The sequence below is a fragment of the Chionomys nivalis genome, chromosome 5 (assembly GCF_950005125.1).
Source record: "Chionomys nivalis chromosome 5, mChiNiv1.1, whole genome shotgun sequence".
Classification (NCBI taxonomy): domain Eukaryota; kingdom Metazoa; phylum Chordata; class Mammalia; order Rodentia; family Cricetidae; genus Chionomys; species Chionomys nivalis.
The window spans coordinates 33123501-33138296 of NC_080090.1; the positions used below are offsets into that span (position 1 = coordinate 33123501).

The 14796-nt window shown below is 37.6% G+C and overlaps 1 protein-coding gene across 4 annotated transcripts in view; it reads right to left on the minus strand.

The window, feature by feature from the left end:
- Positions 1-14796, minus strand: part of Mapk8 (mitogen-activated protein kinase 8) — a 63349-nt gene continuing 48553 nt past the window's right edge. For 2 of the 4 annotated variants that reach the window (XM_057769424.1, XM_057769422.1), the window contains 6 exons: positions 13084-13155; positions 11218-11400; positions 9936-10060; positions 9338-9401; positions 6091-6168; positions 1-4300 (listed from right to left, as the gene is read on the minus strand). In XM_057769424.1, the coding sequence (XP_057625407.1) occupies positions 4155-4300; positions 6091-6168; positions 9338-9401; positions 9936-10060; positions 11218-11400; positions 13084-13155 (668 nt within the window). In that variant the 3' untranslated portion in view covers positions 1-4154. Of the gene's footprint in view, positions 4306-6090; positions 6169-9337; positions 9402-9935; positions 10061-11217; positions 11401-12651; positions 12724-13083; positions 13156-14796 lie in introns of all 4 variants that reach the window. The other 2 variants (XM_057769423.1, XM_057769425.1) reach the window with 2 other exon arrangements.

Sequence of the window (14796 nt, forward strand, 5' to 3'; positions counted from 1 at the left end):
TTTTTTATTTAAAATATTATAACCAATTGACATACTAGATAACACTGTTTACATCCAGTGGTGCATGTTTAATGACTAGGGCATGAACACGTAAACCACAATAATGATCTCAGCATTCCCTACAAAGTGCCCCATTCTGTTTTGTCTAGAGAGGAGAGGGAGAGGAAAACAAACACAAATAAAGGAGAAGGACGAAGAAGTAATGGCATGGACAGGGAGAGAGAGAGAGAAAGAAATTCTAATTATCACCCTTAGGTTTGCACGTTTAAAACCTTATTAACAGGATAAACTGTAATGAGAAAATAGATGTCACAGTCCGGGCAGACAGCTACTTCAGTTTAACTTCATCATTCAGCTATAAGATTAACAGCTTCTCAAAAATATACCAAATATTGGGCCTACAAAAGTAATTTATTTCTTCGTAAAATTTACTAAGATTTACTCCTTTTGTAAAATGTAAAGCATGGACTGATATCTTGAGCAGGTTTCTTACAAAAACAGTGATGATGTCAATAAGCACAGCTAGCACAATTCCCCAGACACAGTGGAAGACTACACAGGACTGTCTCTTACTGATGCAAGGCATGCACTTCACATACTTACTGGTATTTTGTCAACAGTGATCATAAAGTATGCGACACACAGTTATAATTCACACTCAGTAAAGGATCTAACATTGAGGGCAACAGCTTACTTGGGAAAGCATAGAAAGTCAGTGTGAGGTAGTTCAATAAAAACCTAGTCTAATTTAAGTCATCGTGAGAATAGGACATTGTGCAAAACTCATCCACAGGTGCTATTTCTCAGAAGTTTTGTAACGAGACTCTAACCCAGAAATGCCCAGAAGGTTATTCTTACTAGACTCCCCTTAAGAGCACTTTGACTAAGAGCAGTTACTTTGAAATTAATTAGGACACAAGTTTTCCTATCTTACCTCAACTACACATTTCTGCTTCAATGCCCTTTATCTCATCCATCTGTTGTGCTATTAAGACAAATTTGCTTCCTGTGGTCCAGGAAAAGCCTAAGAGATCAGTAGAAACACGATGCGCACTAAAATCTAACAGGCCATGGAGCAATGCTGAAGAGGGCTACGGATGAGACGGCGCTGGGTCTGCTACTCACTGGGAACAATTAGTGGGGTCCTGGGGCATCATGCATCCACCCTACAGCTAATGTGTGTCTAATGGGCAACACTCACAAACTACAATAGTTCTGAAAATAGACTATGCTTTTATCTCAAAATGTTGTGCAGGCTAGTGCCTAGGCAAGACTGATGGTTGTCTTCATGTGTGTGGCAGAAACTGGCCAATAGTGTAAACCTAGTGTAAACCAAGTTCTATTTGTAACTCAGGAAACAGCTTCACTCGCCTGCTGCTCATTTTGTCAGTAGGCCTCTCTGCCTCCATGTCTTGGGGTCAACAGAGGGAGACGAGCCCAGAAGGGTTACAGGCTTACAGGAAAGTTGCTGCTTTGTACACAATCAAGCTTCTTTGTACTGGTGGGGACTACGGCTTCTCTTACAAGTGGGGTGTGAATGCACTGGGCTTTGTTCCTGGTGTGCACTCAGCAGCATGGCATGACACAGTAAAAACCACTTAGCAAATAGCTTGAAAGAGTTGAGATGCTCTATTTGTAACAAGCAATCCCAACAACATGGTCATCTTAGAGAAGGTCAGTATAGTAGGGATAAGAGAACTGTAACCAGGAAGACATTTAGGAAGAATCCACATCTCTTTCCTAACCTGATTCTCAGTTAAACAACAGGTAGCTTAAGCATATATAATTGAAAAGTCAAATTATAGGATGGCTGAACAAGTACTGCTAGACAGAAAAGTTATTTGTAAATTCTTAAAAAAATACTTAAAATGCTTTAAGATCCTAAAAGTACCAATATTTATGTGAACAGGTTTAAGCAAAGAGGGGGAGTTGTGTAAACAATGAATCTTAAAAAGCTAGGGCACACACATTTAACAAACAGAACTTACTTTTAGGGTATAATTTTGTTAAGTATTTTAGTTTACATTAAGCATTGAAACTGAAACATGGCTGGCAAGTGGGAGCTGGCAATTACAACAAATGTACAATCAGAGCAACTGTTATTTCTCACTTAACCAAAATCTGCATCAAGAAAGATGGCTTCTCAGCAATCAAACATAAAATACAGAAAACTAACGAAGCATGTCAGCTGCTAAAGTGCAATAGTGACACATTCTATCCTGGGAAAACAAAGCCAGTTAGCTGTAGAACTAATATAAAATAAGAGCACACTCACACTCCAATTTCTGCTAAAATCCTGACTCCAATCTTGTATTTCTACAGACCAAGAGGCATAAGTCTCAAATTCATACTTGCCTAATAAAAATTAATGCACCATGTTAAATGAAGAGAAAAGGAATCACTAAAAGGTGGGAAGCTAGAAATCATGATAAACTAACTTTGCTATATTTCAAAGTATAAAAAAGCTAATGTATTTTAATCTTAAGTATTGCACATTAACAATGACCAAAAATACCTTACTTAAAGGTAATTCTACACTAAATATACAAAAAAAAAAAAAAAGCAAAAAGCTAAGCAAACTTTCAGAAATTTTGCTGAGCTGTGCCTGTTCTTAGTCCTGTTGGTTGTGAACTCCAAATGGCTCCTCCCTACAACCTTGCAGCTCATGAAGTATGTATTTCCCAGTTCAATCCATGAAATCCCTCTTGTTCCAGACAATACCAAAGGTGCCTGGGCATTACAGACATCATTTCAGAAATAATGAGACCTTGATGACATTTTACTTAGGAAAATTCAGTTACAGAGAAAGGATTCTGTAGATAGAAAATGTAAACAGTTAACACACACTTGTCAGGAGCAGCACCATTCTTACACTACTCAACGCCCACACTGCGTATTCTACTGGAAATCAGATATAAAAAAATCAAAGACTGAAGAACCACCACTATGCCTGCTCTGCTCACTGTGAAGAAACAGTCCTTAGAAAATGACATCCTGCATATGGCTGTGTGCTACTATTTTCAGATGAACGGTATATTGCTCATTTAAACATCACCTACACAAATTTAAGTAGGCTTTGGAACCTCCTGACAGCTAGTAAAAAAAGACTTATGCTACAGGTAGAACCAAATGGCCAGAAACACCAAAAACTGGTGCTCAACAGACTGACCCTCCAAAGAACAGGAACTGGGAAAGGTCCAGAGGCCAGAAGCTATACAAAAGAGAAGTCCAGACTCTTGACCAATGCCAGGACCTATAGCCTGAGATTAACTCAGTGTATAAAGAAGCAGGTTCATAGTACAAGGGAAACAGCTGTTGATTTGCATTGAAATGTATATTCATGAAGTATCCTCTTGACTGTATACAATTGATCGAAAGTTTTGAGCATGCTACAAAACTCAGAACAGACCACAATTCTTGATTTGAACTTTTGTTGGGTTAGGGTGGGGAGCTCCAAATGGTAGTAGGATGTGCTCAGCTTCTTTAAAGACATGCTCTGAGTTATCCTGCCATTTAGAGAGCAGGGTGTTTGCCAAAATTTAGGTAAGGTTGCCTACTAATTGTTGTAACTAAATTGGGATTGGCAAGTAACAAATATTGGAGGTTTCTTGACACGTTCATCATTTACAGTAGTTATTCCTGAATATAACTGGCTACAGGTTATTTTCCCTTACTCCTCTGGGGTTATTTCATTGATAAGCACATAACCCTTAAGGATAGCATCATGAACAAACATCTGAAATAAATTCTAATAAAAAACTTATAAACATCTTAAATAATTCATGATATATGCAAGTCACCACATAATAGTTGCTTTGATAAACAAAAATCTTACAAATTCAGTAAAAAAAAAATCAGCAGCATAAGATAAAGCAAATATGCAAAAAATTTAAACCATGATAAAATAATTAGGTTTACATTATACAGTTAATTACAGCAAAAATACAATACAGTTTTGTTGCTGTTTAAAAACACAACTTAGGTTTTAAATTACAACACTTGAAATTAAAAAAAAATAAACTACTTTACTACAAAATGAATTCTACATTTTCTGAAAAATCACTCAAAAATATGACCACTGAATTGTTTTAAAAGCAGTTCTATCCATGACTAACTGATTGCCCATCCCTCCCACCCCCCCAAGGCCCAAGTAGTCATCTACAGCAGCCTAGAGGTCCAGCGGATGCTTCTAGACTGCTGTCTGTATCCGAGGCCAAAGTCGGATCTGTGGACATTGAAGACACATCATTGACAGACGGTGAAGACGATGGGTGCTGAGAGCCGTTGATCACTGCTGCACCTGTGCTATGAGAAACAAAACAGCAAATCAGTTACTGTGCTGCCCACCTCCAGTGTCAGCATACTACTTCTCCTGGGCTTACGGGGTGCGAACTATAGTGAACCTAACGCTAGTGTTCTCTCATTCACACAAGCTATGAGGGAAGAATTCTTAAAACGCCTAGAAACCTATACTCCTGTCCTTTCTACTGCATTGTGAGTTTAAGACAAGAAATCAGAAGTCGGGGCTGGAGAGATGGCTCAGAGGTTAAGAGCACTGACTGCTCTTCCAGAGGTCCTGAGTTCAATTCCCAGCAACCACATGGTGGCTCACAGCCATCTGTAGTGAGATCTGGTGCCCTCTTCTGGCCAGCAAGCATACAAACAGACAGAACACTGTATACATAATAAATAAATCTTTAAAAAAATAAAATAAAATATTGGGGGCTGGAGAGATGGCTCAGAGGTTAAGAGCATTGCCTGCTCTTCCAAAGGTCCTGAGTTCAATTCCCAGCAACCACATGGTGGCTCACAACCATCTGTAATGGGGTCTGGTACCCTCTTCTGGTAACACAGACAGAATATTGTATACATAATGAATAAATAAATATTTAAAAAAAAAAAAGAAATCAGAAGTCCAAGTAACGTGGAGAATGGCCCTATTAGCAAGATTCACGAATGGGCCTCAGGGTATATTCCAGAAGAGTTGTGAGCACATATAAAACTGTCTACCTTGCCCTTTGTTGGAGAGAATTCTCAAAGAGCCAAATGAATAAAAGCAAACTTCGAGAACTAGAATACTACAGAAAATATTACTTTTAATACTGTCTTACAAAAACAAAAACAAAAAAAACCCCACAATGTCAAAATAATACTTCTGGAATATCTTGCAAAGCAGAAGTCAACATAAAAGAGCAACACTTTGATTAAGAGGAACCTTAAATAACTGTCCACTATGAGACTGTGTGCCTTCCCAGCCTAGTTATGTTAAATTCAGGTTTTACTTTGATTCTAGAAAATACGATGCAAAGACAAATACAGACTTACTAAACAGAGACAGGAGCAAATGCTTTCTCTGCTAAGAGTAGTATCTAACAAGTATTTCTTGCATTAAAAAACCAACCTTCCACACAAATAGACAAGAATACACATGGACAGAAATCCTTTCAAGGGGTATGCCTCATTCTAGGGTAGGAGTATGTTAAAGCAACTCAACAACAGGTAGCAACTTTCAAGCCACAAGCTTACTAAATAAGGGTAATTTAGAAGCACATAAAAGTTCTCAAGAACACATTTCCAGAATAAAAACAGTGGATGGAGTTCAGGGCCCCAAGATGCTGAAAGCAAACAGGTAGAAAGTCTACTGAACCACATCTCAGGGGCTGAGATCATCCCCATTCTGCAGAATGATGAACAAAGCACTCAGATACAAGAGGTTCACCCAAAGCTTGTTTCCAACTGTGACAAAAGTACTGAAAACAACACTAGTACTTGATGGCGTGCGTGTGCAGCAAATTCTGTAGTGAAGCTTTTATTTATTCCAACTGAAAGCTGTTCCAATCAAAACACAGAGAATGCAAAGAGAATTCTTTAAAGCAAGGCCAATAAAGGCAGGGTTAAATCAGTATGACAGAGACAATAGCAAAAAAAAAAAAAAAAAAAAGAAGAAGAAAAAAGAAAAAATAGAGACAGCAGTATGTCAGTGCTTTCAAATTTAACTATAAAATTGTAACCAGCAAACTGAGTGAGCAAGGTGAAGAACTGCAGGTCCCAGGGCAATCACAACCACAACGGGTCTATATTGTAACCAACCTAAAGGAGATGGTTGCCCTCTTATGACTCCATTCTTGGTTCGTTCCTCCAAGTCCATCACCTCCTTGTATATTAATTCTGGGGAAAAAAAACAAGAAAAATAAGTGTTTTGAAATCAGAGTGAACCTCAGAAGGTATGTATATTTTAAGTTAAAACTTGTGTATCTGTTAAGTATGCCAAGCTGGGCCTTTGCAATGTCAGCAGACCAAGTGAGTGTCAGGTTGATTCACAGATGTTAACAACTCCCTGACCTCCACCCACAGACAACACTGAAAGACAGCACAACTCTCTGCTGTAACTGTTTATGTTGGCTAATGGGCAGCTGCTGCCAGAAGTAAGGTATCACCCAAACAGCATTCTGCCTTACAGATGCTTGTCTAATTTTGTCTAAGTGAGGGTTAGAGTCTGTGTTTATCTTCTTTCTACTTCTTTAGTCCTGGCCTTATGCAACAAGGCTGTAGTTACAAAGATTTATATATACAGCAGTGTTTACAATTAGAATGGGACAGGAGACTTTTTTTTTTTTTTTTTTTTTTTTTTGGTTTTTCGAGACAGGGTTTCTCTGTGGTTTTGGAGCCTGTCCTGGCACTAGCTCTTGTAGACCAGGCTGGTCTCGAACTCACAGAGATCCGCCTGCCTCTGCCTCCCAAGTGCTGGGATTAAAGGCGTGCGCCACCACCGCCCGGCTGACAGGAGACATTTTTATTTAAGCAAAAGTAGCAGTAGCTTCAGCTCCTTCCAAGTAGCCTACAAAAAGCATCGCACCAACACCCCATCCCAAGACACTTTAGTCCTGAGTGAGGGCAGCAGCAGAGCACTACAAAGACAGCTTTGACTGATTAAAGACATAGGGTGCAGTATGTACAACACACCCTACTCTTCTACATGATTCTGACTTCTCCATTACCATTATTTAAATCACCTTTGGGTCACGCACTCTTTGAAAAATCACATAAAAGCAATTCCTCGGAAAAAACCCAAACCAAAAATGTAAAGAATTCCAAAGAATTTGTATTAATTCCCAAAGTTCAAGGTGTTTTTTTTTTTTCTTTTTTATAAAGAATCCCGCTGGAGGCCAGGCACGGTGACACATACCTGTAATCCTAGTAGCTGAGAGGCTGAGGCAGGGAGATCACAAGTTTGATGTCAGTCTGTACCATATGCATGTTTTTATTTCAACATTCTCCCAACCATCAAAAGCATCATCAAGAAGCTGAATACTCAATCAATCAATAGGCTAACCAATAAACGGGAAAATTCTTTTTCAACTCAACAGAAATTTCTCAAAAAAATAAAATACAAATGGACACTATATGAAAAAAATCAATATTCCAAGCCATCAGAACACATAAACACAATACCAAGATTCTATCCAACATCAGTCAGAATGACTACTATTCATCAAGAAAACCAATGGCAACAAATGCTAGCAAAGATATAATAAAAAGGAACCTTCATAAATATCAGTGGAAATAGAAATTAGAATAGTCAGTACAGAAATTATTGCAGGTTCCTCAAAACATTAAAAAAAAAACAACAACAAAAAACAAATTTCAGGGGCTGGAGAGATGGCTCAGCGGTTGAGAACACTGATTGTTCTTCCAGATGTCCTGAGTTTAATTCCCAGCAACCACATGGTGGCTCACAACTACCTGTCATAAAATCTAGAGTCAACTTCTGGCCTGCAGGGACACATGCAGGCAGAACATTGTATACATAATAAATAAATCTTTATAAAAAAAATAAAAAAAGAACCTAAGGCAGAATATAAGATACCTGCACGCCCACTGAGACACTATTCACAGCAGTAATATGTGATATTAGCCAGATGCCCACCAAGAGCCCAGATGCCCACTAAGAGCCCAGAAGCCCACCAACAGCCTAGATGCCCATCAACAGCCCAGATGTCCACCAACAGCCTAGATGCCCATCAACAGCCCAGATGTCCACCAACAGCCTAGATGCTCATCAACAGCCCAGATGCCCACCAAGAGCCCAGATGCTACCCACAGCCTAGATGCCCATCAAAAGAAGACCGGGTAAAGAAAATGTGATGAGACAAGATGTGGTGGTACACACAGATATAATCCCAACACTCCAGAAGCAGGCAGTTCTTGGTGAGTTTGAGGTCAGTTCAGACTACAGAGTGAATTCCAGACAAGCAGAGTGCACTTCAGGCCAGCAAGAACTATATAGTGAGATCTTGTCTCAACAGAAAAATGAACGAACAAACAAAACAACAACAACAACCCAAAATGTGGTATATATGTATGCAAGGTAATTTTAGTCAGCCATGAAGTAGAATGAAATTATGTCATTTGCAGGAAAACATATAGAACCAGAGTCTCATGTTAAGTAACCTGACTCAGAAAGATAAATATCAAACATTTTCTTCTATATGGAACCTGGATTTGACAATGTAAACACATATGACACAAAGGAGCCAATTGGGGGAGAAAAGGACAAGTGAGAAGGTTAAGAGAGGGCATGAGGGATCAAAGGAGGCTAATGTACACAGAATGATACACATATCTGGAAATATTGTGACAAAACCTGTTACTCTGTACATAAAATAATAAAAGAAAAAGTGTATTTATGTATTAACTACATTCATAAATTAGTAAAAAACTAGATTTGATGTTCAGAGATGATAAATGAAGCCATTAGAGTTAGAGTGGAGGTGGACTGATACCTTTGTGTCACGATGATAGACACAAAAACTAGTGTCTTTGATTAAAAACAAATAGGAAGTAATTAAAATATTTGGTCAAGCACATCTCCTTTTTGGACTGTTCTCTTAGTTATTTTCAAATATGTGCACACAAACACATGGTAACAGCAACAGGCTGTGTTAAGGTCCAACTTTAGTGCACATCACAAACTGAGAGACACACTTCCTTATAGCTCATCACTTACTAGCTATTAAACCCCGCAGGCAGCTGTGCTTACCAAGAGCATGTCACTTTCAAGATGTATGGGGACATCCATAAATAAGTGAGCACAGAACACTAGATACCCCAAACATGGGTGCAGAAACAAAGAAGAAAACAGTAATGTGCCTACAACTGAGGTGGAAAATTTCAGAAAATAAAGAAGGAAAGAAATTGTCTACTTTTGTAAAACAAACAAAAACTTATTACCAAATGTAAGTTATGAAAATAGAAAGCAACATTATTTCCTTAACGGGAAGAAGCCACTGAAAGAAGCGGAAGTTGCATTTGTGTCTTCGAGGCTGGTGACTGTTACCTTTCCACTCTTCTATTGTGTGCTCCCTTTCATCTAACTGCTTGTCAGGGATCTTTGGTGGTGGCTGCAAGAGACAAGGCAGTAACAGCTGAGTCAGTTTACTGAAAGTATATATACTCTTACTTATTTAAAGTATCAGTAAGACAAAAGACTTGTAAAAATGAATCATGAGAAAAAGACTAATCAATCATCAGTAACTTGAACTTTCTACGAAGTAATTCTATAAGATTGCTTTGTAAGAAATATGATGTCTGTCTTTTTTCTTTCTTCCTAACTTTTGAAATTGTCACATTTTACCTGTATTACAGAATTCTGCTCTTCTTTGGATACAAAACATTAGTTCTAAATAAGGCTGCTCCCACAGACATTCTAGCTCCTCTCCAATCAACTATCAATTCAACAGAGTAAAAAACAGTGGGAGGCTGCCTGACTGTGTGATAGCTTAGCTATCCTCATTAACCTAAGGTTTTCTTCATGCAGAACTAGTAAAGATTTAACATCCTCTACCTATATTTTTTAAAATGACAAATGTATTTCAAACTTAGTTTTAATAATAGTTCTAAGAATGCAGTATGCTCTTCAAACACTAAGAACTTACGGCTTCTGCTTCCGAAGGGTCATACCAGACGTTGATGTATGGGTGCTGGAGAGCTTCATCTACTGAGATCCTTTTGGATGCATCTATTACTAGCATTTTGGATAACAAATCCCTTGCCTGGCTGGCTGCAAAAATAATGATATTAATACACACATGTTCAAGAGATTCTGATTATTAACTTTAGAAAGTTGAGGTTATCTTTTATTTAAAAAAATTATCTTTGTCAGGCATGGTGCATATGCTTGTAATTGCTGAACTAAGGATACGGAGGCAGAAGATCACAAGGTTTAGGCCAGTTTGGTTCTAGTCCTAGGTCAGCAGGATAACACAGTAAATAGCTATTTCAAACTGAACCAATCAAACTAAGACAAAACAAATCCTATGTTTTAAAATAGAATGCTGTTTATTATTTATTTTTTTATTAAAAGAGATTTGTTGCATTTTCAGTTATGTGTACACAGAGGGAAGGGAGGGGTGTGTGCATGCACACATGAATGCAGGTGCCCAGGGAGGCATATTAGGTTCCCTGGAGCTGGACTTATAGCTGGTCGTAAGCTGCCTCATATAGTGCTAGAAACTGAACTCAGGTTCTCTGCAAGAGCAGCAAGCAACCCTCTCTAATCCCTCCGCCTACCCCCATTTATTTAAATAAATAAAAGACCAGGTCAAGCTATGTACCTAAGTTAGCCTGGAACTCATAAGGTAGCCCAAGATGGTCTCATACTCCTCACACTACTTCAGTCACAGCTTCCCAAGTTCTGGAATTATACTTGTGAACCACCACATTTACAGAATAGTGTTTACTAAAAACCAGGATACACACATGATTTATAAAACACACACACACAAATATTTACTTACTTATTTATTTTTTTGAGACAGGGTTTCTCTGTGTAGCCCTTAGCTGTCCTGGAACTTGCTTTGTAGACCAGGCTGGCCTCAAACTCACAGAGATCCACCTGTCTCTGCCTCCCCAGTGCTGGGATTAAAGGCATGGGCCACCACTGCCCGGCTTTTTTTTTTTTTTTTTTTTTGAAGTAGGCTTTCCATTTTCTTGCCTCAGCTGGCCTTGAATTCAGAAACCCTCCTGCCTCTGCATCCCAATTTCAAGGATTAAAGGCAAATGTCACTATAGCTAGCTAAAATGCAAAAGCAACAGAAACTTTCTTATGCTCCACTAGCAGACATAATTTTGAGTTAGTCCCTTAAAAATATGACTAAGCACTCTTCCCACACATGCAAACCCAAAACAGAATTTGGTGCACACACTTACACAACTTACCTTTAAGCTTGTTATGCTCTGAGTCAGCTGGGAAAAGCACATCAGGGAACAGTTTCTCAAAGCTATATCCAGCATATTTAGGTCGGTTTTCAACATAAGTCCTTACTGTTGGTTGTAGTTTCTTCATGAATTCAGGACAGGGTGTTCCAAGCTGTTCAATAACTTTATTCCACTGATCAATATCTATTATCAAGTAGCTAAGAAAAATACTCCATGTATCAAATGTTCAACCCTTTAATCTCACCCACATTAAATACAAAAAAATGGAAAAATTTTAACACTTAAAGAATGTGGCCATTATATATTTTATATCTCAAAGTCACCTTGCAAAAGGCAATGATTGCAAGTGAATAAAAATGATGAATAAATAAGTTTGGTTAATCTTATTTATTGTGTATATGTATGTGTGTACATGTGTGTAGGAATATAGAAACATTAATTCTACCATAAAACAGAGGCATACACAAGTAAATTCAAATAAAAATTATAACTCAAAAACTATCATTACTATGCATAGACTCAAAATACAAACTGCATAAAACTTTAATATTTAAAAAGTTGCCTTTCCCTGAGCTCTTCAAAAATGTAAATGCATTTCTTAGAGAGTAAGAAGTATTTCTAGTCTGTCCTGTTTCTGAGTTCTCTACACTAACAAAAAACAATCAATACTGATAAAAATGATGACTGATAGAGGTAGCATTTTCTTTTGCCATTCTCAGGTCTGTCTACATTAATTATGTTCATGAAATGCTGAAATACATGAAAATGATACTAGTATCTCAGAATGCTGTAGACTAGGATTTCCTGGTCTTATTCCTTCTAGTCTTTATATTACAAACCTCCAAAGACTAATGTCCCAAACACTCTTACTGTAACATGGCAAATAATCTCATTGCACCTAAAACAATGTTACTCACTCAAAGACACTTCACTGTTAACATAAATAGTAAAGGCTGATGAACTAAAAGCATGACTCCCAACCTAATTATCAACAGAGGAAACTTCTAGCTGACATTCTCAGCATGTTAATGTAATGAGACAATAAGACACAACATACAGAACAGTAACAGAAAGATGTGGGGGAACTAAACAAAAAGACAGACAGGAGCAACAGATTAATTCCAAAACTCATGCTATTTTCCATATAGTTATAGACTTACTCAAGTGTTAGAAATTTTTAGTGGAAGTCGTTAATCAATTCAAAGCCATCGAGGAACTGTGAATAATCACACTTGAGCACTTATTAAAATTACCATATGAAACAATAAAAGAGGAAAGGGAAGTCTATGTCAAATAAGAGGTGGTATTCTGGAAGAGTAATTTAAGAATACTTTGTATTAGGGAGAGACAAAATACATTCTACCTGACCAGGCTGACACGGTAGCATACATTTTGACCTTTAGAAACTACATTTTAGGCCAAAGATAAGGATACGATCTGTACCTGGGAACAAAACACCACCTTTGATCATTTCTCCCATGATGCACCCAACTGACCAAATGTCAACTGAAAACAAAATGCAATGACATTAACATAAAGATTTTGATTAAAATAAAAAGAAAAATATATAAACATTAAAATAAAACACAAACACCATATACACTTAAAATTATAAAAAGCAATACGAAATAAAAATGAGTGACAGTGAATGTGCTCTGACTACCAGCAGAGACTGTATGTCCTACTGCCAGGTGCAGCCTACAAATACTTCAGTTTCTTAGCTCAATTTTTGAACTATAACAGCCACAAACTTTCTATTAAAAAAGAAACCTGTATGTACAAATGTAGAATATATTCCTTTTCATTAGCAATCAGAAGGAAGTTCATCACATAGCTAATTAGTCTGCTGCAGCAGCACAAGGATACAGTCCCTTCCTGGAAAGAGGATTTTGTGGCAAACCATTTCTCCCATAATGCACCCCACAGACCATAAATCCACTATGTTTGCAGCACAAAAGAAGGAAAAGCAAAGCAAAAGGTCATTAAAATCAAAGAAGCAAAATATGACTGCATTATCTAAAAACTGCAGAACATCGCAAAAAGAAAAGGTGGTTTGATTTCAAATAATGGAATAATTTAAAATAAAATACTTTTAAAAAGCCTCTGAATCACAAAGGAAAATATGAAGTATTGCATTTCAGTTACATATCTAAAGTGAGAACTATGCACAGAAATTGCATAAATAAAAAATTCTTACATTTTATAAGAATTTATTAGTAAAATATAAACTAGAATAAAACAAACTTTATAAAGTTACAAATGTATTAGATCATAAAATTTTAAAAATAAGATGCACTATTTTGAGGTTTGACTGTGCATTTTACTCTCTAAGTTAAGTTTTAAAAGCACAAACAGAAATAATCTAGCATACAAAAACAGAGTGTCTCTGAATTTAATAAAATGTTAGTCTAAGTTTTTCCAGAAAATTTCAAACTTAGTGACATTTCACAGGCTTACTGAACTGAAAAAGCTTTGTATATTCTGAGGAAAGCCAGCTGTTTTCTTGGCAACTTCGTTTACATTTATACCGACCTCTACCCAAAAAGCAACAAATACAGAGAAAGAACAGCTTATCTGCTGAGAAACTTGGTAAACACAAGTGTTTTTCAAGTATTCAATTTTGAAATATCAAAGTACCTACAGATCTACAAAGACTCTCCTAGCACATCACTGTATTATAAAACTTGCTACAAGGAGTCGAATTTGCTTTCATGCAGTTTAAAACAGATCAGTTTACCCCAAACTTTCCAAAATAATCTGAGATTCTCTGAAAACATGAAAAACATGTGTGTATGTGTGTGTGTGTGAGAGAGAGAGAGAGAGAGAGAGGGAGAGAGAGGAGGAGAGAGAGAGAGAGAGAGAGAGAGAGAGAGAGAGAGAGAGAGAGAGAGAGAGAGAGAGAGAGAGAAGGGGAAGGGAGGGAAGGAGAGAGGGAGGGAAGGGAGGAGAAAGGAAAGCAGAAAGGAGAAAGGGAGGGGGAAAGGGAAGAGGGAAGAGGAAAGAGAGGGAGGGAGGGAGGGAGGGAGGGAGGGAGGGAGGGAGGGACTGAAAAGAGGGTATCTATATGTCACTCTCCATTCCCTGCTGGCTAATGTAGTTATGAGGAAGGATTAGATTTGACTGGGTTCGTGGGGAAACAGGCAGAAAAATGTAATGAGAGATCTATGTGACTCTTATCTATGAGAGGACAATAAGTCAATTCTTTGTTTTTAAAGATTGTATTTATCTGTTTTGTGTGCGCATTTGTCTGTGTGAAGGTATCTAATCCCCTGAAACTGGAGTTATAGACAGTTGTAAGCTGCCATGTGAGTGTTGGGAATTGAACTCAGGTCCTCTGGAAGAGCAGCCAGAGTTCTTAACCACTGAGCCATCTCTCCAGGCCCAATATGTCAATCTTTGACAATAGTTTCTCTAATTTCTGGTAAGGAGCTATGCCAAGACCATATTTACAAGGACACCAACACATGGTACCACTTGTGATAATCAAAAGTTTCACAGAAAAGCGAAAAGCAATTAGCAATCTGCACTCTGGTTATCTGAAATATCAACCTCAAAACAAAACTTTTAAATCTATGTCAA